We start from the raw sequence: 24,846 nt of genomic DNA on the forward strand, positions 1-24,846 counted from the left end.
AGTCGCGATTACATGGAAAGACACGAAAAATGTAAATTTATTGTCAACTTTTGCAGCTATAGAGCCTGTTACAAAGTTACTAGATATGATAGAAAATTGAATAAAAGAGTAGAAGTAGATTGTCCCCATATTATAAAAGTATATAACACTCATATGGGGGGTGTCGACTTACTGGATAGTTTACTTGGAAGGTACAAAATTAAAATGCGAAGTCGCAAATGGTATATGCGATTATTTCATCACTTACTAGACGTCACCATCGTAAATTCTTGGCTATTACACAAACGAATCCAAAAGCAAAAATCAGACACCGATAATATTTTGCCATTAATGGAATTTAGAGAACAACTTGCCTTAAATTTGTGCAAAATTGGTGAAAATAATACCGCAAAACGAGGACGCCCATCGAATGATATTGAAACAGGTATTTATTTTTATAAATTAGTAAATATAATGTATGTATTATTATGACCTCATAAATAACGATCGTATTCTTATAGGTATAATAAAAAAAGGAAAATTAGGTACAAAACAAAAAGAAATGGCACCAACAAAAGAAATTAGGACTGATAGATATGACCATTGGCCAATGACCCATCAAAAAAAAACTAGATGCAAGAGACCTGGTTGCAAAGGATTTACATTTTCAAAATGTGGAAAATGTAATGTTAGTTTGTGCTGTGGAAAAGGGTTAGAGTGTTTTACACAGTGGCATACAACATAGTTTGTGCTGATTATTATATATATATATATATGGTTCGACATTTTTGAATTCTGTTTATTTACAAGATGTAATTTTGAATTTTATTTAATTTATACCAAGGAAGGTTTATTGTTATTTATTTATTGTTTTAACTAGGATTGGTTATTTATGTTTAAAATTTTTAATTTACTTTTTTTTATAATTATATATATATATAGTTTAGGTATAAATTATATGTATACCTGTATTATAGGTACCAACCTACTGTGTTGACTATAAATATATGATTTATTTGTAACTTCATTTTTCAAAAATATAATAAATTTAATTCAAAATTAAATTTATGTTCTGTTTTAGAATAGTCTTAGATGAAATTTAATAAGTAAACGTTCTATATTTTAAAATACTAGTGATTCTTATGTTTAATTACTCATGACAATTTTAGCCAATTCATGAAGGATATTTTTAGGTATTAAGTGAAGTGAGGAATATAACTGAATGACTTTTAATTGCATTTTAAATATGAATATAATCAGTTGGGAATGTTAGGTTAAAAATTAGATTTTATTGTGAATTGGTTTGTACTGTAAATATCTATAAAAAAATTGTATTTAAAAGTATGAATGAGTTTTAGAATAGTCTTGAATGAAGTTTAATAGGTGAAATTTCAGTTAAGTCGTACTTTTAATATACTATTGGTTCTTTTTCTTAATTTTTATAGTTTTTTAAATTTTGATTTTTAATATGATTTTACAAGAATTAATAGTTTGGTTATATTTATATAAACATGTTAGTATTCTGGCGGAGTTAACAATCGCGCACTGAAGTACCGTCTATCCATGATCCTTGAATGAACTAGGTCATTTTGTAATTGATATTGATTACCGTTTAACGTTTCTTTTTGCTCGATATACATAATACCATCCCTACCAATGATGTAAGAATATGTACAACAAGAATAAACTGACCTTTGCATGACGTTTAGGATGGGGATGAAGAAGCTGTTGCAGTAACCGTTATTGCAGTAATTGTTGTAGTAGTGGAAAATAAAGTTGTTACCGTTGTTGTCATTGTTGTTGAGTTCCATGTTCACAGGCGCCGCTGAAATAAAATAACAAAAACTAAATTTTAAATAAAAATAATCGTTAATAGTTTGATATTAAATTATTTATTATTTTATTATTATCACCAATAATTTGGTATTAAATTATTCTTTAACCATGGAAAAATATAGTTAATAACTTAGCGACAAGGATACGGATGAAGGGGGTCGTATCGCGTATTTATACCGGTCGGTGAATAAAACAGATGAAAGAAAAATAAATTAATAACATCAAGAAAAGATTTAAAGTAAAATGGATACACATCGGTATGATCGGGGAGACAATCGGAATGAAAAAAGAGCGATAATATGAAAAGTATCATGTATGAAAAGACATGTAAATAAAGGGATCTTCTGTGGTGGTCATGTGCCTCAACTACTAGGGAAACATTTGTGTTATATTAAGTGTTATCTTAATTCAATTCGTGCGTTTGTGTCTATATGATAATGCATATGTATATATAGACGTAACTTGGGGGGGGCGAATGGGGGCAACTGCCCCTTTGACCAAAAATTTGCGGAAGAATTACCCCCCCCCCAAACTTAACTATACTATTACTTAATTTTTGGCTGTTTTGAGGCACATAGCACGCTCGTCATAGGCGTATTCGGACCACCATGGCTGGGGAGGCCAGCTATAAAATTTAAATTTTTTGCTTATTACAGCCATCTATTATCTATATCTATTTTTGTTGTATGGAAATTATATAACACCTGGAATTTTTTCAACCCGCCAACTTTAAAGATTTTTTTGATCTTAAAATTGTTTTCCTATGCTATTTACAACTATGAACTAATAAATAAGGCCTATTAACTAATGTGCTACTTAGTTATTTTTTATAAATATTTTATCTATTCATCAACCTTCTCTACACATCTAATTACAGTTATTACACAATAAACAGTTATTTATCAGTTTGGTTAAACAAGTAATTTATTAATATATATATATATTAATATTAATATATAAAAATGAAGCCAAAAATTTATAACATTTCATCAACTGAGAACGGCTGGGTCGATTTGGCTCAAATTTTTTTTAAATTGTTCGTAATTGCCAGGAGAAGGTTTTTACGAAAAAAATGTTTGGAAAAGTGCTATTGATTAATAAATCATAGTTTAATTTAATAATTTTTGATCAAAAAAATCTGTCTGTCTGTAGCTTAGATTTGAGCAAATCATGTTTTTCACACGGACAATTATACGTGACGTGCTCTCAAACCATCCAGTTTGTTTGTGTTGGTGAGAGATGGGATAATAAAAAATATTGTACATTCTGTTACATTAAAGGATTGTTTTCGACTAATATTGTCATAATTAGCGTTATATATAATTTTAAAGGAACGATTTTAATAAATTATTAAAAAAAATAAATGTTTGATGTTTTTTATTTTTATATTCCGTCACCGTTCACAGCACTCCATACCTCTTCCACTTATATACCACATTCTTACACACTTATATTAAATTAGTTATTTTATAAAAAGTAATTTTACAGTAGTAAAGTAATTTTATTAAAAGATTCTGATTATATGCATTCATTTTTACCAAAATCAACTGAATCTTCATAATTGAAAATTGGAAGTTCAGTATCACAGGTATATTTTTGAATTTGAATAAAACATTTGAGTTTTAATTTCCTTATCATAATATTTATTAAACAAAATCGAATTTTTATTATACATCACAGAATGTAGAATCTATGGCCAATAAACCCTTTCCGAATACTATTGAGAATTCATCTGAAGGTAAGATTAATGTGAATATGCTTAATAAAAGTGACCAAAAATAGTGTATTTAAAATTAATTTTTTTTTAAATAAATCTATATATCTATATTTTTATCCTTTAATACATTTAATAATATAGGTGCCTACATCTAATTATTCTTATATCTATATCATAACACATTATTGATAAAGATAATTACATTTTGAAATAGGTGACTAATATTAGTCCTATTCACTACATATACATTCAACTTTGTCGCTGATATCAGCTCTTATACTATAAAGCATAAGGGTGCCTTAACAGCTGTATAAAAAGAAAAAGGAGGAAACTATTATGCTGTGTGAATAAAAACAAATAATTTTTGAATAAATAATGAATATAATGTTATTGGGCTTGAACCAACAAATATAATAAAAATACGATATTATATGTGGCCCACATGGCACACAATATTAATGATAATTAATGCCCTATAGCGGCTACAATATAAATGATTTAAATAAATAATAAAAATAATATAACAATGTGGCCCACACGGCGCATACGAAATAATAAATGTTTTATAATAATTTGCCTACGACGGCTAGTGCAATAATAATAATATAAATAATATGCCTACGTCGGCCAATGTGGTAGATGCCTATGTCGGCCAATGCAAAATAATATATATAATGTGACTACGACGGCTGATACAAAATATAATATAAATAATGTGCCTACGACGGCTGAGGCCCGTCGGCCTTTAATACAATGATACAAATATGGTCGACCAATACTCACATGTGATGACTGTAATTGGTGGCGGAATTTATCCCGACGCGACCGCACCAGAACTATGACTACAATTGCCTTAGACGGCACACCGCAGTGTTTAAAATTATACAAAATAAAAATGTCACAGTCTGGTACGTGCGACCACCGAATCACAATCACCAACGACGACAGCAACAAACGTAAAGATGAAAAAAAACGTGAATTTAACGAAAAACAAAAAATGAATGAACTTTGGTGTGCACACTACGAAGACACGGAAAAGAGAGCGAGATGGGGCCGACGACATTCACCACGAAGGCTAAGGCCGCCGGACACCACAATGAAGATAAAATGCCCCAGTGCCACCACACAAAATAGAAAAACACTCGAAATTAATGAACTTTGTGGTACTGAGAGCATGATTTGAAACTTTTACAAAACATAACCGACAATTTTTGAAAACGTGGAATAACAATCATTAACGTGCGACAATAACAGCGCGATAACGTATCCGGCCGGTCGCACACGGAGGCTTATCACCGCCGTCGACGAGGGCTGCGAATACGCAACGCACCGCTACGCATCGCACGAAAATGATGACATGAACAAATTTTACAACAAACATTATATACAGCGCGAACAAACTTTTAAAGTGATCAAGATTAAAAAAAATACTTACTATTTACATATCTTTATGTTAGGAGAAATAAATATATTATTCAAACAAATTTATGAAGAATTGATAGCTATTTGTATGATGAAAGAAAGACTTATAGTCGGGGACACGAAAAGTGGCGTGTGACTTTGACTGTACCCCAACCCACACCCGGCCTGTGCTCGGTGGTTCTCAACATTCGGCGCATGAGGCGTATTTCGCGCGAGCAGCGTAACATTTTGTGTATTGTACACATTTTTCAGGGCCTCAGTGAATAATTTAAGAAGGGGCCCCGTCGGTATTCGCCGACTAAACGACCGTTAAATCCGCCACTGATTGTACACATCATAAAAAAAATAAGGTTACTGTTTTCATTCTATGGCTTTCAGGTAGTTTGTTGCATAGACCTGTTATATAGGATTATGGTTTGTTGCAGCTGTTATTTTCTCTTGCATTGTGTGTGAAAAGAGGGGTTGTTTTTATACTAAATGTACAATGAAATACCATGGCATCTACCTACCTCTATTAGCCCGCAAGTGGTCGACGAGTAGGTACATTCGTGTGTTAACTGTTTAGTGTTGTATTGCCTGTGCGATTTAGTAATTTATTTACTGTGCTGTTATTTTGTAATTTTTTAAAATGTCTTTTAATGATAAAGATATTCATAGTCAATCTAAAAAAATTATACATAGCGTGTATATATTTTTAAAAAATTTATCTAAAAAACCTGACTTAACGCCAGAATTTTTTAAATGTGCTCAAGACCTTACATCCCAGGCATGTGGAATTTCGCTTCGCACCGTAAGCCGCATTTGCTCCGAATCGAAAAAATCAGAAAACACGCAAGATGAACAACGAGTTGTACCATTTTTTAAATCTCCGCGTAAAACATATAAACGGGCGAAAATTCAAACCGAGTTGGACGATTTTGATGGAGATATAGTCAGAAGAATTATTCACGACTTTTATGATAGAGGTGAGTACCCGACTGCCTTTTCCATACTCAACACTTACCGAGAAAAAAATAATTACACTGGAAGCGTTAGGTCAATGCGACGTGTTCTTAAAAATTTGAATTTTTCATTTAAGAAGTGTAATGACGGGCGCAAATTTTTAATGGAGCGCTTAGACATAGTTGCTCTACGGTGCACGTTCCTCAGAAAAATGTGCACACTGCGTAAAAATAATGATAGTCGCCCTGTTGTATATGTTGATGAGACTTGGATTAATCAAAATCACTCAAGATCCATTATTTGGCAGAACAATGAAGGTACGGAAGGATTAAAGGTTCCAATTGGCAAGGGTGGTCGACTGATTGTATGTCACGCAGGATGCGCCCGATACGGTTTTATTAAGGATTCAAAATTAGTTTTTCGTAGTAACACTGGTAATACTACAGATAACCATAACCAAATGAATGCTGAGGTGTATAAAGAGTGGTTTCTTGAAGTACTCAATCATCTCGAAGAGCCCTCTATTATTATTATGGATAACGCTTCATATCATTCGACTTTGGCAGAAAATTATCCTTAGAGTAATTCTAGAAAATCGGATGTACAAAAATGGCTTAAAGATAAAAATATTCCCTACAATAATTTAGAAACATTGGCTGAACTCAAAATGAAGGTGAAAAATATGATGCCACGTAAAAATCGTATCTCCTTGATGAGTTGGCATTAGAAAGAGGTCATGAGGTGATACGACTTCCTCCCTATCACTGCCAGTATAACACTATTGAGTTGATTTGGGCTCAAGTTAAAAATGAAGTTGCCAAAAAAAATAACACTTTCAACATGGTAGACATTGAACGTTTGACTCATGAAGCGTTAGATTCAGTGACTATACAAGATTGGGAGAAATGTGTACGACATGCAGAAAGTATTCAATCCCAAGACTATGAAAGAGAAGTTCACAGGGATGCCATATTAGAACCCATTATATTAACCATATTATCAGGTGATAGTGATTAGAGTGATGATGACACAGATAATGATGATGATTATGCTATTTATATAGACGATTTAACCGCTTGGATCGCGTCGGTCACACACCACTTTTCGTGTCCCCGACTATAGTAATAAGATTGATAGTTTAAAAAATGATGTTAAGAAGTTAACCAGTCAGTAGTACCAACATTAGGTTTTTCAAATGATACTGAAGACGTGTCATTTATATCACAGTTTCCATTGTCATCTAAAAAAGTGTTGTTAAGTGTGAACAAGTATTACAGATTGATGGTAATATTAAAGATAAATTGGTATATTAGTGAAATCGTCTATTTATATATTTTATTCTTAAAATTGTAATTTATTGAGATTGTTCTGAACAAACTATGTTAACAGAAAAATATGTTTTGTTCAATTAGTGGTAACAATGGTAAAACACATCTTCAACATATTTTATCCAAAACATTTAACAACAAATTTGATATTGACTGTTCTTGGACTGGAGAGGCTTTTAAAAAAGACAACAAATTCAAAATCAAATATTTACTGATTATTATATAAATTATACATTTAATGCATTAAGCAGTTTTTATAAATATAATTTTAATACTATTTTTCTTAGGTATAATTAAAAATAAATATCAATATTCTGATTCTACATTTGAATTAGAAGTACAGAGTTGGTTTAGAACTGCCAAAACTCGATATGACAGGACAAAATAAATTTAATAGCATTCCTACTTTTAAAAATTAGTTAAATACATTTAGTGAATATATATCAAATACTCATATGATATATACATAAGCGTGTACACGGGGTAGTCAGGGTAGGTACTTGACTATTCTGTGAAACTTCCCACCCTCACCAAAATATTCAATATGATCACAATAATAAATAAACATATTATTTTTAACCACTTTGAAACATTAGTTAACGTTAAAAAAAAATGTAAGAATACTGGAGAGATATAGTTTTTAAGTTAAATGAAGTTACGAATGCAAATTTTTTGTTAATATTAAATGATAATGTGTTATGTTTGACTACCCTGCTAGTTATGTCTGCACACGCTTATGGATATATATATATATATATATATATATATATATATATATATGTAAAGAAAATACTTTCTATTAAATATTATTATTATTATTATTATTATTATTATTATAATCAAACATTGATAAGATAAAGTGATAACATTATAAAATTGATAGATTGTTTTTTTTTAAGATTGTTAACTTTACTTTTAACTTTTGTTAATTTTAATATTGTTTTTTAAATTATTATTAATAATTAAGAGTGACATTAGTGACAATAGTAACATAAATTGTTGTTTCTTTTGTTTTACAGGTAAATTTGTAATATTTGTAAATAATGTAAATAATAAGTAATAAATAATCTTTGGTTTTACAGAGAAACCAAATATTTACTATTATCCAATAAAACCCAATAACTTCCATTATATATATAATAATAATTAAATAACAAATATTATGTGTAACTTTTTAAATTAAGTATTTAAAAAAAATGTATATTCTTATTTTAATCTTGTTAACAGTTCACAAACACATTAAAGATATCAGAACCATTTCTAATTGTCAGTTTCAAATGCGCATTCAAAATAAATTACAATTACTACATAATAATCTCAATAATAATAATCCAGAAATAACTATAAAATCTAATATTCAGTCTTCATCACAAGTATGTTTTAAAATAAAAGTTTGTTTTGTATATTATATATATAAGTATATGTTTTTAGGTAACAAAGTCTAATGCACTATTAAAAGTGTTTTCCAATGAAGAAATTAATTCCACAAATTGTATTGAATCATGTATTACTGAATATTGTAACTAATAATTCGCAGACATATCAAATTCGAAATTTCATTGTAAACATTAAACAAATTTAAATCTATTTTTACCTAATAATTTTTCTAAATTATAAAGTGTATTAACTTAAATTTTTTAGGATTTTTCTGAAGATGTACAGCCCATTGAAGACTGTACAACAAGTTTGATTAAAGAAAAAAACAAAGATTGAGTAAAACATCTTCAAAAATTGGCAGTGCAGTTCAATCTGCTAATGAAATGTTGAAAATTCTGAGAAGTACTGATCTACAAGTTCCTAAAGATATTCGAACAATTCCACATGAATATAAGGTTATCAGACTTAATATAGAAATAGAAAATGAATCATACCTCAATTTAGGAATTTACAATATTTTACAACCTCTTTTAGTTAAAGAAATAGATAGCATTCTTAATAATATTACAATAAAATTTAGTTTTAGTATTGATGGTCTACCTCTAGCTAAAAGCTTTAAAACAAGATTTTGACTTATTCTTTTATTATTCATCAATGTACCCATTTTTCAAACAAAATTTTTCCAGTTGCTATTTATCGCAGCTTTAAAGGCAAAACGGGTGATGTAAACGAGTACTTACACCCATTTATTAATGAGCTAAATATTCTTTTAACTTTTGGTATTAAAATTAATGATAAGCAAATACATTTCGAAGTAGCTCATATTGTAGCTGATGCACCAGTTAAGGCTTTTTTATTAAATGTAAAACATTTTAGTTGTACTTCTTGTGAAATTGAAAGAGGTTATATTGATAATAAAGCTTGCTTCTTAGATTTTTCTGCACCACTAAGAACAAATGATTAATGAATAGATGAAAATTAAACTCTGAGTGTACCAGAAAGATGGATTTAGTTCATTATTAGATCTTCTAATCGATATAATAAAATATGTTGTCTTAGATTATATGCATTGTGTATGTCAGGGTGTGATGAAAAGATTGTTAGAATTTTAAATTAAAGAGAAAAAGCCAGTAAGAGTTTATGAAGAGAAAAAAAATTATACTTCTCTAATTTGAAAAAATTTGTACCGTCAGTGTTTAGTCGTTTTCCAATATCACTAGATGATATAGAGTTTTGGAAGACAACTGAATTACATGAATTTTTGTTATACACAGGAGTTATTGTTTTAAAATCAAATTTAACAAGAAAAAAAAATATAATAATTTTCTTCTCTTATTTATATCTATTTGAATTTTGTGTTCAAGTGCACTTTGTAATAAATATAATGATTTGGCCTCAAAATTATTAAAAGAATTTATTTAAAATTATTCATCTATTTATGGACTTCAGTTCATTAACTACAATGTACACAGTTTAATTCATCTACCTTTTTTCGTTAGTTTATATGGACCATTGGACAAATTCAGTGCTTTAAGTATGAAAATTATCTTCAAACTCTAAAAAAAAAGTCAATGAAATGTTATAAATATCCACTTTCTGAAATAAAAAATAAAATAATAGCAATAGAATGTGAAGAATTGAAAAATAACACAATCAATATCTGTGTTTTAAAGTCTTTTAAAATAGATGAAAATCTTTCAAACTTAAAATTTACATTTTATCATCAAATTATTCTTAATTCTAACAACTATGTTCTTAGCCATAAAAATGTTAAAAATCAATTTTTTATATTAGAAAATGATATTATAGTTATCATGAAACAAATTTATAAAATTAATGCATATAATGTGATCAAATTATCAGTTGTAAAATTATTAAGTATGAGTAATTTGTTTAAATTACCAGTGCCAAGTAAACTTGTAGGTGTATTTTTTACGTAAATAATATTAATTTTAAGTGTTTTTTTTTTGTTCAATTTACTAATAATGAAGGAGTCGTTATTTCATTATGTCATCAAAATTAGTTTTATTTTAATTTTATTTATATATTTCAATATATTTATATATATATATATATATTTATATATTTATATTTAGTTAATATATTCAGAATCTTGTGTATGTTTGTCTTATTGTTATTAATTGTATTACATTGTTATATTATACATTTGTTATACAATTTTTGGAAATCTTATACATATTATTATTTTTTATTTCTTTACCTAGTTTAATAGAATTTTCAAGGTTTATTAGAATATTTATACTAATATATAGTAACATATTTATATTCTAATTAATCTTTATAAAGAGTTCTATGTAATTTCATGGGTATACCCATGAAACTATAAAAAAACATGATAGGAATATAACATATTAATATATTTACTATAACAAAATAAAAACATAACTGCAACAGTTTTTAGTAATATTAATTTTATAATCCAGAGTACCATAAATGGAATATAAACTTAACTTACAATTCAGTTATGTTGTACAAAAACGTTAAAATTATATTTAAGAAAAACATAAATGGCATATTGCGTTATCGGAATGATTTTGGAACTCTAATGGAAGTAACGTAGGAACATTTTATACATATATATATATAAATATATTTTTATTATTATATATATGTAAATCTGAGTATATGTGTGTGTGGGTTTATATATATATTTGCAATTAAGTTTTATGCAAGAATATATAAATTTATATATAAATATTTACTAAATGAATTACCCGGCATCGCCCGTGTGTAATTTTTGCTTTCTATAAATGAAATGCTTAAATTGACAAAAATTGTTGTATTTTAATTAAGAAAAAACATATTTAATTTAATATAAATAAATGTTAAATAATAGTAGCAGGAATATAAATAATAAAAATAATAATATATATATATATAAGAACAGGCCTTTTTTGTTCCAATTTTGTAATAACACTATTTAACATTTTTCCGATCCCCCTTTCTCTCCCTTCCAACAAAAAAAATGAAAAATTGATTGATGCCATAACATTCAGGAAGGTACTTAGAACAACTCTGTCAAAAAAATTGGAAAAATGTTTAATAGGGTCGTCACAAAATTATAACATAAAATTACAATCCCCCCCCTATCCCTCTCTTTCAAAAAAAAAAAAAGAAAAAGAAAAATTGGGTGACGTGGGGACACTCAGGATGGTATTTGGTATTTATTACTACTGTAAATTACGTTGTATACAAGAATATTTGAATGTATTATATAAATTTATTTATTGTCGTCCAAGGGAATAAATCTCCTATGTGAAAAATTACCAATTTGAGGTTTTGTGATCACTAAATTCAGAAAAAATTATCTTTAAATATGAATGAAATTCCTATGTGCTACCTTTCTTCAATGTTTAATGAAATATAAATTAAATAATCTCCCTTGTGTAGGGCTAATCATAAACGTATCTGGAACACCTACAATGTGAATACTTAAACTCCTATGTATATGATGTTTTTAGAAAAAATTATAAATACTCCCTATGTGAATAAAAATATGATTGGCAATCACATTGAAGGTATTGCCGTTTGTGTATAGGTTAGTGTCGTGTGAGGATAAATAGATAAATAACTTTTTTTCTTTACTGAAAAGTAGTGTATTTTCACATAGGAGATTAATTCCCGTGGACGACGATATGTAAATGTACACGATAAATATTGCTTATATAATTTTTTGTATGTGTGTTTATGTGTATATGGGTGTGTACATATATATATATCTGTTAGTAGGCTTATGTATTTACATATATATTGGCGTTTTCAGACTTTGATGGCTGAGAAAACATAAACAATTTTTATATTGTAATACATATTTTTTAAAAACTCGGAATTATAGGAATATTCTTTCATTAAGATCAAAAATTATAAACATTGGCATATCAAAAATATAAATATTCATTTAAAATAAAAATAAAAACACATTTAAAATAAATATAAAAACATATTCATGACATTATTGTACTGTACTGAGACTATCGATACTAAAGACAGACCATACAACTTTTTTTTTATTCGGATATGATTTGGTTTGAGGCATAGTCAGCCTGAAGAGGGAAGGAAATGCCTATCCGGCTCCACTTAAATACTATTAAAATGTTATAATATACAAAACAATAAATAACTATATTTTATTAATTATTAATTTAATAACATAAGATCCATATTTAAATGTTTTATTATTTATGTATATATTAAGCATGTTTTATTTATGTATGAGTAACTACTTATGGCTTCGAATCGATATTTTAAAACTGAAATTTACTCCCTATTTTAAAATCAATTTACCATTAATATTAGTATAAGAATTATAGTAAGTACTATGTGAAATTTTCAAGTGTCTACAATTTATATTTTTTTTAAATAACTATTAATTATATTTTATCGAAAAGTATGTTATCGTCTTAAACACAGGTACTTCATAATAATTTATCGTAACAGGACAAAAAAAAATAGAAGTTTGAATCTATCTCGGGTCTGGACATTCTTAAACACTGCCACAACGGTTTATGACGAATAAACGTGGAATAAAATCATTTGATCTTAGTAAAAAAGTAATACATAATTTTACTATAGTAATAACAAATCGTTCCAACGGTTTTTTAATAACAATAAAACATTGTATAGGCCAGTGGCGAATTTAGCGTTTTGGCGCCCCTAGTCTTAATTAATCTGCCCCCCCCTCTATCACTCTACTAAGGAACCAACAATATTTGGTTTAAACCCTTTTCTTCAAATTTATTCAGTTTATTTATCAAAAAAAAAATATAAATTATAAAATCTTTAAAATATAAAACTTCTAAAAATAAAATATTTCATGTCTATTATTTTACTTCAGATACCATTATTACCAGTACAAATAAACAATGCTTATACAGTCACATAATGGAAATATAAATAGCCAGATATGAAAATACCTATACTCGGATAGTCGGATGTTCCCAATAAGTACATAGATACTAATAAGTTACTAATAATAACTATTAACTATCTGTAATTATTTTATTACAAATGAAATATTTTCAAATTGTAACAATAATTGTAATATTCTTACTATAGCCTATAGATACACATCATACAATGTACATATTAATATATTATTATAACTTTTTAAAATTATTTTTATTCGTGTTTATATGACAAATATAAAAAAAATTGTATTAAAATAAATATACCTAATAAGTCAATAATAACACTTAATTCTATAAAAAAAAATAGCCGCCCTAGGCTATAAGCCTTTTAGCCTGCCCTCTAATCCACCACTGGTATAGGCCCACAATATACGACTTACATCGTAACCGGCGGCCGCTGGAAACCTTTGATTCCACAGCAAAGTTAACACAACACCAAACCGACCGTCAACAACATACAAAATATGTATATTTATACTAAATACTAACGATGTTGCACAACGATATCAAATTCAACTTGTGATAATGAAACGAAATATATATAAATATTAATATTGTTGTGCAACATAAATACTAAAAATATATTAAACATACGAAATAGCGAACGCTAATTAAAAGGCAAAAAGTTAACGAATGGCCCTACATGCACATAATATTAGCTTATCATTATATTTAGAATAATTAGTGTTATTTCAGTTGTACAGGCATTGATAGTTGTAGCATTGAAAATTACATTCAGCCCTCGTTAAAGGAAATTACATTTTGCAATCGTATCGGGTCACATACGGTGAAACGCTGCGCATAAACGCGGTTAAACGTTAAAAAAAAATCTTTCGATCACGGATAATTGTTATCTTTTAAAATTACAACACGTTTTAGCCATTCATGAACAATAGAAATTTGTATTGCCCCGTTGCAAACGGCCTACAGCGTACCCGACGGTGGTTGAGAATTGGTTGTCACAGCATAGGACTGGATTTCGGCACTACATCGAATTTATAAAATGACTAGTGGCAACAATATGAATAATAAATGAGCAAATAACTAACGATGCTGCATAACCATATCAGTACATTAAGATTTTATTTTTATTAATATTATTTAAATTATTCAGTAATTATAATTACTTTAATACTACTTTTGTTTATAAACAAAAATAACTATCGTTACATATCACTATTTAAGTCTACTGTAAGACTAGACCGGCATCGACCGAATTAATGTTCGGCCGAACACGGCCGAATACGGACGAAAAAAACAAAATATTTTGTTTTCATTCAACATCGTCCGTAAACGACCGAATTTCTCGGATGTAATGTGACCGGGTACAATTGAATTTCATACTTTTATTTTTTTTCGTCCGTGTTCAGCCGAACGTTAATTCGGCCGATGCCAGATCTAGTCTGACCGTAGACTAACTCTAAAAATATACTTAACACTAAACTATATTACTCGGGAATCATATCGGTTTACGGCAAATTAATGTGTAAAGAATTCAAAATAGTTCGTTATAATTATATTGAAAGTTCGCGGAGAAATAAAAATACGATATTGCACGGTTTACAGCGTTAAAAAAACGAGATGAAAAATGATCAGAAAAAAAACAATAAATCCTTTTTCGATTGAAAATTGAAACTCGCGGTGTACTAATAAAAATAATCTAACTACTAACCTGGGACTATAACACCATTATCATAAACATTTACAGCTCGGTTGGTGGAACATATAAGACCATCGCACATGTTGCAGCTCACGTAATAAATATTATTGTTGGCCGAAGTGTTAGTTATCGTATTAATAATTGACATGTCTTTCGGAGAAATATTCTATAAGATAAAAAAAAAAATTCCAATTAAAAAACATTTTAAAAACTTAATTATTTAATAATTTTTTTTTTTACTAACTGAATGTCCTGCGAGAAAAAATTAATCTTTTTGAAAAATAAAATAAAAAATAAAAATAAATACCTTAATATTCCAAACTGCCTGGGGTGGAAACGAAACGATTTCGGACGGCTTCCGCGCGAAGTGTTCTGAAAAAAAAAAATATTAGAAATTTAATACAGTTATTTTTGGTGTTTCCGCCGACTAACAAGTCGCGCGGAAAACTAAAATAATCGTTAAGGAACCGAGCGAAAAAAATAAAATAAATAAACAAACCGATTAACCTACAGAAGCTGAAAACTGGCTCGGGTGGAGACCGAGTGCAAGCCGCGGAAAGAGAGATCAGGTAAAACTCACCAGACCAAGGGAACGCAAATGACGGTCGGACGACTATCGTAACGGACCGTCGCCCTCGAACGGTCCGGATGCGCCCCAAGTGGTAAACGCGGGCTATCGGGACGGGCACTCGCCATTGGTCGGACCGGAGGCCGGCGGCCATGACTCGCTCCGTTAGCGGTTGACAGGGTCGGTCGGGCGGGCGCAATGGACGAATGATGGAGACGGGCGCGCGGGCCCGTGTAACTATCGCAGCGCGGTTCACCCGTGCGTGCGCGTGCGCGACTCATCCGCAAAGGACCTGTTCCTTGTCACCGCGGTCCGAACAAAATACCGTTCGGCGGCTGTAACGTTAATTAAAAAAAAACGATATCGCCAGCCGACGAATGTCGGGAAGACGCGCGCGCCCGAACGCGTCGACATTGTGATGACATGTTTTCCGGATCGGGGCTAAAACGGCGCTAAGGCACGTGCTAGAAGTACGCGTGCGTTGATTTCAGTAGCGGCACTAAAGGGGGACAAACTGTGCGATCGCACCGGGCTCCGCGCTTGTATGGAGCTCACAAATCATGTATTACGAATACCATTTTTTTTATAAATAATAAACATGTAGTCGCAGTAGTTCGCAAATCGCATCCCGTGGGGTCGTGTGGTTTTCTCAGGAAAAACGGGTTGTTATCCACGGAAATTAAGACGTTACAAATTACGAATAGCTTTGAAGTTTTGTACGCGCGTGCACTTGCAAAATTGTTTATCGTTGACACCGGTATATATTTAGTTATATAATAACATGAACAAACATAGATTTCTATAAACAATTAAAAAATTAATCTATATATTTATATCTATAGGGCTCCGCAATATTCTGCATTGGACCCCGAAAACCGCCGGGCCGGCACTGGTCGGGTTCGAAAATATTTTGACGTGGACCGCGGCGCACTGTACGTGCACAATATTATTATACCGTAGCACTGCCCTACTAAGCCTAATGGCGGTATATGCAATTTTCAAAATTTCGAAAAAATTGCTTTTTCTAAATTGCTTTGTACTGTTCATATAGGTATTAAAACAGTATATGAATTTCCCTGTTTATCTCGTTATCAATGGCTTATATGATGATTTTGATGAGTACATAAAAAAATTGAAATTAAATTTAGAAAATTTTAGTATAAAAAAAACTATTTTTACATTTTTGGCGTACCCGGCCATTAGACATAGTAGGGCAGAGCAGCTACGTCACAACCTAGCGGTTTTCGCGACCGTCTCGGCCGGCACGAAGTGCACGCGAGCGCGCCGGACCCGTAACGCGACATTGTACATTATAAGCGGATATTGTTGAGAAGGGAATTTGGGGAGATTGAGTCCCCCTGAACATAGTAAAACCACTCCAGACGTCAAAATAAATTGTATATTTTAATATTTGATATTCGTAACTTTTTATTTTAATTTGTTGGTATGTGATAATGGTCCGGAATATTTACGAACTATCGTTATCGGGGAAATCCATATTTTTGTAGGTAACAAAGGAAATAAAGGAATAGATTTGTACAATTAAAACAAAGAAAACAAAAAATTGAGTAGCTATTCAATGCTTACATATATTTTTATATTAGTATTAAGCATGATTCACACTAGTCAGACACGTACCGACAGACACCGTACCGTGCCGTTCAAATATACAATACTTATTATTGTTCCAATACCTATATTTTCGCTACAACATCGTAAAATGACTACACAAGTTTCCCTCTTTTCCCCTTTTCTTTATATTTTAAGTTTGAAATGTGTTTAAAAATGTTTGTGACAATGCATAAAGACATTCTTGATCTCTAACGAGTTCAATTAATAACTCTAAACTCATCACGTGAGAAAAGTATAAAAAAGTTAAAAAATGAGAAGTTTGTATAATATGTACGAACTTCAAAAGTATATGAATAATTTTCCAGTGAATGGCAACAGATGGATATTATAATATTATGTCTGTTGTTCATTGAAACTTATCATACAGACCTGTTCAGACCGGATCAGACACGTGCCGTCCCGACAAAACATTCTCGCGCGGAATGCCGGACGAACTCTGTCGGTTCGCTACGTGTATGAACGAAACGGAAACGTTTAAATGTGAATTGCTGTATTTAAACAAATATTAAAATATTTTCCGAAACGGTACGGTACGGTGTCTGACTAGTGGGAATCATGCTTTACGTGTATATATTTGGTGCCTCGATTAAAAAAGTAGGAGTAGCCACTAGTTAGAAGATTGAAACGTCTAAAAATGTCTGTTTACGGTAATGGATAATACAAGGAAATGTTAAGCCCCCCACAGATGTAATCAAATATCCGCCTATGTTGCACGCGCTCGTCCCTGCGGACAGTACTACTCGTAGAAACACACGCCGTGCCGTCGCCGCAACGGCGCGGAGTGAACCGGTTTTATCGACGAACGCCAAAGGAATCGTTTGGCGCGGCGAGGACGCGTTTCAATTGTTTTTATCGCCGTTGAAATGCGCACGCAGTGCATTTTTTAAGGAATTTTAACTCGGCAACAGTTTATTTTCTCTCAAAATACTCTATATAACTTAATGATGCGATGGTAGTATTTCACGTTCGGTCTGCATAATTTTATCCACACTTTCAATCGAATGGGCGACATATGTGTCGCCTAGTCAACTAGTTTAAAAAATGCACTGCATTCGGCATTGCTACGTGTGAAAACGTTCGCGGAAAACCGCGCGTTAAGGTGATTTACATTACAGTCCGAACGCGAGCGAATGCCACCGAATACATTCGAACGCGAATTCGTTCATGATTCAGCCGTTTACTGTGTTCCGGGCTATTGGCGGTTCTTCGGGCTTGTTCTTCTGCATTCGCATTGGATTCACTTTGAAAACCAAAATATGTTTTCAAGTATTTAGATACGGGCACAAAGTGTTGAACACAACGGAATATCGTTCGAACTGAACGAGCGTTTTCTTTGGTCATATACCGCCGTCCGAGCGAGCGTCACCGAACGCGAACGAATCGTTCGCCGCCAATTCGCTCGCGTTCGACAAACGCGAACGAACGTGGATTAGATGATGAATATAGAATCGAATATTTTTACTTGGACGTTATACTGAACGCGAACAAATAACAACGAATGCGTTCGTTCATCATCGCATATGTTCGATCGGACAGCGAACAGCAACCGAATGTTGACTGTCAACAAACTCGTGTTTTAGTTTGAACACAAACAGTAGTACTCCGAACGAAGGCAAACGAACGGCGAATTTGACTAGAATCGCGTTCGTTCGCGTTCGGACTACAATGTAAACGCGCATTTACGATAGTGGATCTTAGGCGCAGTTCGTAGCGAATTGAAAATTACGCCGCGTCACGCGTGCTACGTTTCAGGTCCCGGCATGTCTTAACGATAACGCCGCAACAGTACTTGTCATCGACGCCAAACGCGTTAACAATAACGATACGTTTTCGGATCGAACGGCACTGCACACGACTACTCTACACGTATAGTCAGTGGCGTATTTACGGGGGAGGTCCAGGGGTACTGGACCCCTCCAGAACCTCTCCAAAAAATAAAAAATTAACAACAATTCTTACATATTTGCAGAATTGGGTATGTTAAACATTCACAGGGAAGTTGAAATTACTGTTGATGAAGTGATAGAAGAGTTGGCCAAAGAATCGAGACAACTGGAATTTATTTTATAACAATACTTTATTATATATAATGCTAAATACAATATATATAATATTATATAAGACTATACGATTATTACATTATATATTTATTTCAACTTCCTCCAAAAACTGCATAAGGACGTAACTATTATAATATAATATATAGTTTATATTAATTATGTATAAACTGTGGACCCCCCCCCCCAGAAAAAATTGAAAATACGCCACTGCGTATAGTAATGGATCGTTCGTAAACGAATCGCAGCGATTCCATCAAATCGTTCTTTTCAGGTGCATCAGGTGCCCAAAACCAAATTGTTCCGCGTTCGTATCGTGCACCGGTCACGCGTTATTCGCGCGAGTCTAGAGACGAGCGAATCAGAATCGGATTGCACTTACTCGGTTCTTTTAGGCGCAATATTCCTACTGACCAATTTTTCTGCACTTGTACTCGTATTTTGTACGATACAAGTATTATCACAGAAAAAAACCCTTTAAAGGGGTTGGAGCACGTCATATTTTTAATGCATTTAGACCAAAAAGCGGAAGCAAGTTTAACATACTTTTCATTGACAGATTTTAATTTAAACTATACGTATAAATTTCTTATCTTCTCCCCTAGGACAACTAGGAAACCGACTTTTGATTTTTTCCCCCCAATTAATGTTAAAAAAAATTTGATTATAACATTTTTTTAATGATAATTTCGATAATGTTTGTCTTTTTTTTTTTAGAAAAATAGAACCATAATAGAAAAAGTGCTAGTACCTAATTGGCCTAGTTAAGATGTTAAGAAATCAAAATTATTTTCAAAATGAAAATGAGATATCGGGAAGTCGGGTAGATTTAATTTCCCTTTTGACAAATTTTGCAATCTTGTAAAGAACAAAATTAAATTTTACGTTGTACCAAGTGACATGTGCATGCATATACGAGTACAAGAAATCTGAGTGCATAGTGCAACGCCGGCCAAGTTCCAACAATGCCAGTATATCTTTACACAAATCAATACGCCCGATTATTATAACCCATATATCTCTGTTTCCTTTGAAGATAAACTTTAAAACATAGATTAATCTCGAGTAGCTTAGGACGTTGTAAGAAAATGAGCCCTTAATATTGTACCATTTCGAAATGGGAAGACTTCAAAATTAGCAATTTTTTAACTGACTCACTCACTGATCATCAAAATTATAAGACACTTCCCGTATAGGTAGAAACGTGAAATTTGACACAAACGTAGGTTTTTAGTGTAAATAAAGGGAAAAATCTAAAAGTTGAATTTTTTCAAAATTAATGCCACTTTAGAGAGTGTATTTCTAAACGTACGAATTGGTGCGCTAAGCACGCATAAACGTTTTCTTTCAAACAGCGTTACATATGATAATAAGAAATTGTTTGTAGTATACAAATACACATGAAATGACAAAAAATACCATAAAAAATCAATAATTGCAACATAAAAGTTAGTTATTTAGATTTGTATGTTATGAAAACAAATTTTTAGTTAATTGTACTTCAATTCACATATACAAAATATCACCACCAGTAGGTGTTCTACTCAATGTTCGAGATGGTTCCCTAGTTTTTTGTTAATAACTTACTCTACTTACTCTGAACAAGTTCTAGGTGTTATATTTATATCGTCGATATGTCTGCGTAATGTAGAAAAATTTGTTTTACATATATGGCAACAGTTATACATATTGCGCAATAAAAAGTTATAACACAAATGATATGAATATATTATAAATTATTAATATTAATATTGTTAATATTATATATTATTTATATAATCTGTGGTTATATCACCGAACAATAATAATTTATTGCACATAATACACATAATACAGATAATATAGTAAAATGATAAAAGCATCAATCAAAAAATGTTATATTTTATAGTGATAACGGAGAATTGATAATAATGTGCATGGATCAGAGTGGTTCTGATCCGCTCGTGTCGCACACGGAGGCTTATTACCGCCGTCAATGACGGCCGCGGATACGCAACGCTTTGCATGAAAATGATAACATGGACACAATTAAAACGAACATATTTCCAGAGCGAACAACTGTTCTTAATATTTTTTCTTTCCTCATAAATTGAATTAAATTGTTCTTTTTTTATTGATAATTAATTTTTACATTTTTAAAAATAGGTATAAGGAACTGGTTGCTGTGTCTACCAGAACCGCTTATGTCTCTGATACTTTTCAAAGATATGGAATTGCACGTTGAGGTGAAATAGAAATACTACTCATATACCGTCAAATGGGGTGAATAGAAACAGTATGGTGAATAGAAACAAAAAGTGATAAAGTTATATTCGATCTTGTAGTTTTTAGGAAAATTGGTTTAGGACACTTTTTTCTTTATCATACTCAAGTGTACGTAAATGACATTACACCTAATCTGTTATTTAGTTAAAATTATTTACTAATGCATTGATAACACGGTGATCTAAGACACAAGTTTATTATCAGTTCTTATACGTGATAATACACATATTTTTTTCTGTATGATAAGACTGATTGATTATTATTATTTATTTTTTTTAATGTCCGTTGACATCTTTAATTTAATAATTCGTAAGTATACATTTTTTTATTTATTACAAGTTTTATTTTATTAATTTATAATTAAAAAATTGTTTTTTTGGGGTGAATAGAAACAACGTAAAAATGCCATGAACTTATCAACATGATCCTTGAAGCAAAAAGCATATGAAACCAAATCAAAATGATCTCAAAAATGCTATTATGGCAATTAAAAGTAAACAAGTAACATACCGGGATGCTCATGAAATATATGGCATACATTATTCTGTACTCTACCGTCATGTTAAAAATTCTAATTTAAAAAAATAAGGGGGCCAAACGGCTTTATCAGTGTCTGAAGAAAATATTATAATTGATATCGTATACTTCTATGTACAGAATGGGGATTTCCTCTTGATCAATATGATCTAAGACTTTTAGTCAAAGGATACTTAAATCGCCGAGGCAAAAAAGTAAAACGATTTAGCCGTAATAACATGCCTAGTAAAGAATGGCCATTAGTTTTGTGACTAGGCATAAAGATGTTTTATCTTTACGTTTATGCCAAAATATAAAGCGTTGTCGAGCAGCCATTTCAAGAGAAACTATTAACAATTATTTTGATAACCTAGCTATTTCATTAAAGGGAGTTTCACCTGAATATATTATCAACTATGATGAAACAATTTTGACAGATGATCCAGGTAGAAAAAAAATCTTAACCAAACGAGGTTGTAAGTATCCTGAAAAGATAATGAACAGTACCAAAACATCAATTTCTATAATGTTTGCTGCTTCTGGCAATGAAACTGTATTTCCTCCATACACAGTTTACAAATTAAAGCATATGCATGATTCATGGAGAATAGGTGGTCCAAAGGGTGCCAGATTTAATAGAAGTCCATCTGGTTGGTTTGACAGAATGTGTTTTGATGATTGGGTCAAGAGTATAGCACTACCTAATTGTAATAAATTGGGTACAGGAAAAAAAATATTGGTTGGTGACAATCTGTCACGTCATTTGTCATCAGAGTCTATAAAGATATATCATGAAAATAACATACAATTTGTTTTTTTGCCAACTAACTCTACACATTTGACTCAGCCTTTAGACGTGGCCTTTTTCAGACCTCTAAAAATACATTGCAGGAAAATCTAGGAAGATTGGAAGATGGGAGAAGGTAAATAAGACACTTCTATTTCAAAAGACAAGTTTCCCAGACTGTTAAAAAACTTTGTTTAAAAATAAATGAAAATGGATGTGAAAATGTTATGGCTGGATTTAAAAAATGTGGTATTGTTCCACTAAACAGAGACCAAGTGCTTGATATATTACCTGACTCTAGTAATTTTTCTGAAAATCTAACTGCAAATATTTCATGTCAAAGTGCCATTGATGATAGCTTAAAACAGTTTTTAGAATTAATGAGACCGTCAGATCAAAAACAACAAAGACAAAAAAAGGACAAAATTAAATGTTGAACCAGGAATGAGCGTTGAAACTATTACATCTGAAAATGAAGATGACCCAGAATTAGTTAAAGAAGTTGAGGGTATGGAAGACGACAAAGAAAAAAATCTTAGTGATACTAATAGCAGTATTTATGAAGTCTATTCAGTTGAAAAACCTGCATTTGTTAAAATGCATGGAAAAATATTTGAAAATGTGTATCCAATAAAAAGTAAATCTGAAATTTTAACAGATGATTGGTTTGTTATTAGTTTTCAAATAAATCCAAAACAACCTTCTTCTAGTAAAACATGTTATAAATATTATGTTGGTCAAGTAATTGAGAAAAATTGTGACATTTATAAAGGTACATTTCTCAGAGGAAAATTTACTAGGGAAGACAATGGTTTTATTTATTGTTTTCCAAATGTAAAGGATCAGTGTGAGTTTGAGTGTGATCAAGTTGTTAGTAGGCTAGACAAACCAACAGTTTACAAACGTGGCTTATTGAAGTTCAAATTAGACTTTAAGACTTTATAAATGTTACCTAATTAAATATTAAATATTTTATTTATTATATTTAAGTTACAGTTTATGTTTTATTCTTACCAGTTTATATTTGTTAAATTGTGTAGGTACTAAATTGTTTGCACCTAATTCTTAGTTCTTAATTGTAATTCTAAGACTGAACAGAAAAGTATCTGTGTTAAATTGTTTAATTGTATCAAATGCATACTTATTGTTATATTGTAACTAATTAATAAAGTGTTGAATATTTAATAAATATTTTTAAAAATTTAATTATTTGTTTTTATTCATCTTCCATGAGTTTGAATCGCAAAAGTTGATAAAAAACATTACATGTTTCTTTTCACCCCACTCAACAGGTGAATAGAAACAAAGCACTTAAAAAAGTTTATAAAATCAATCTTTAAATATAAAATGTTACCAATAATACTATATTAAAGTACTCACAGAGACCCATATTTTAAAGTATCATTCATTATTCTATGTTAAATATTTAAGATGCTACAAGCTTTAGAAGCTTAAAATTGTTTTTATTCACCCCATTTGATGGTACCTTCATATTTATATTTTCATTGTTGTTGGCTAGTTTGTTCAATATATTGAAAACTAAAACTTCTATTCACAAAATAATTACTCAGTTTTATAAATGTATCAATATTCTATTTATGTTTATAATTATGGATTAATTTTTTTTTATTTACAGTATTTTTCAAAGAAAATTTAGTTTTTTCTTTACATGCAAAAAAAAAAATTAAAAACCTTGTAAAATGTATATAAGATTAAGTAAATTCCTGAAATACTTATTTTTTGTGTAATTGTATTCTTATTTCTTATAATCTTAATCTATTTTGTCTTAAAAAATAATGTCAAAAAGAAGTAGGTAGGTATTTTTATTTGTT

The 24,846-nt window shown here is 30.7% G+C and overlaps 1 protein-coding gene and 1 pseudogene across 2 annotated transcripts; both read left to right on the forward strand.

Annotated features, from left to right (window-relative positions):
* The first annotated feature begins 204 nt into the window (after positions 1 to 204).
* On the forward strand, positions 205 to 10,092 carry LOC112687361 (annotated as a pseudogene).
* An 11,889-nt stretch (positions 10,093 to 21,981) lies between these two features.
* LOC112687363 lies at positions 21,982 to 23,993 on the forward strand. 2 transcript variants are annotated; one of them, XM_025560010.1, is made up of 2 exons: positions 21,982 to 22,020; positions 22,101 to 23,993. In XM_025560010.1, exon 2 carries the CDS (start codon positions 22,481 to 22,483, stop codon positions 23,126 to 23,128), a length of 648 nt encoding a protein of 215 aa, XP_025415795.1. In that variant the 5' UTR covers positions 21,982 to 22,020; positions 22,101 to 22,480; the 3' UTR covers positions 23,129 to 23,993. Both variants share the same exon structure in this region, with proteins under 2 accessions (XP_025415795.1, XP_025415796.1).
* Positions 23,994 to 24,846: the final 853 nt, after the last annotated feature.

This window comes from Sipha flava, unplaced genomic scaffold, assembly GCF_003268045.1.
Source record: "Sipha flava isolate LNK unplaced genomic scaffold, YSA_version1 349_pilon_pilon, whole genome shotgun sequence".
NCBI classification, from domain to species: Eukaryota; Metazoa; Arthropoda; class Insecta; order Hemiptera; family Aphididae; genus Sipha; species Sipha flava.

Bases quoted from the DNA above. Each gene is read 5' to 3' on its own strand.
- LOC112687363 (XM_025560010.1), top strand. From the start codon at position 22,481: ATGGCCATTAGTTTTGTGACTAGGCATAAAGATGTTTTATCTTTACGT.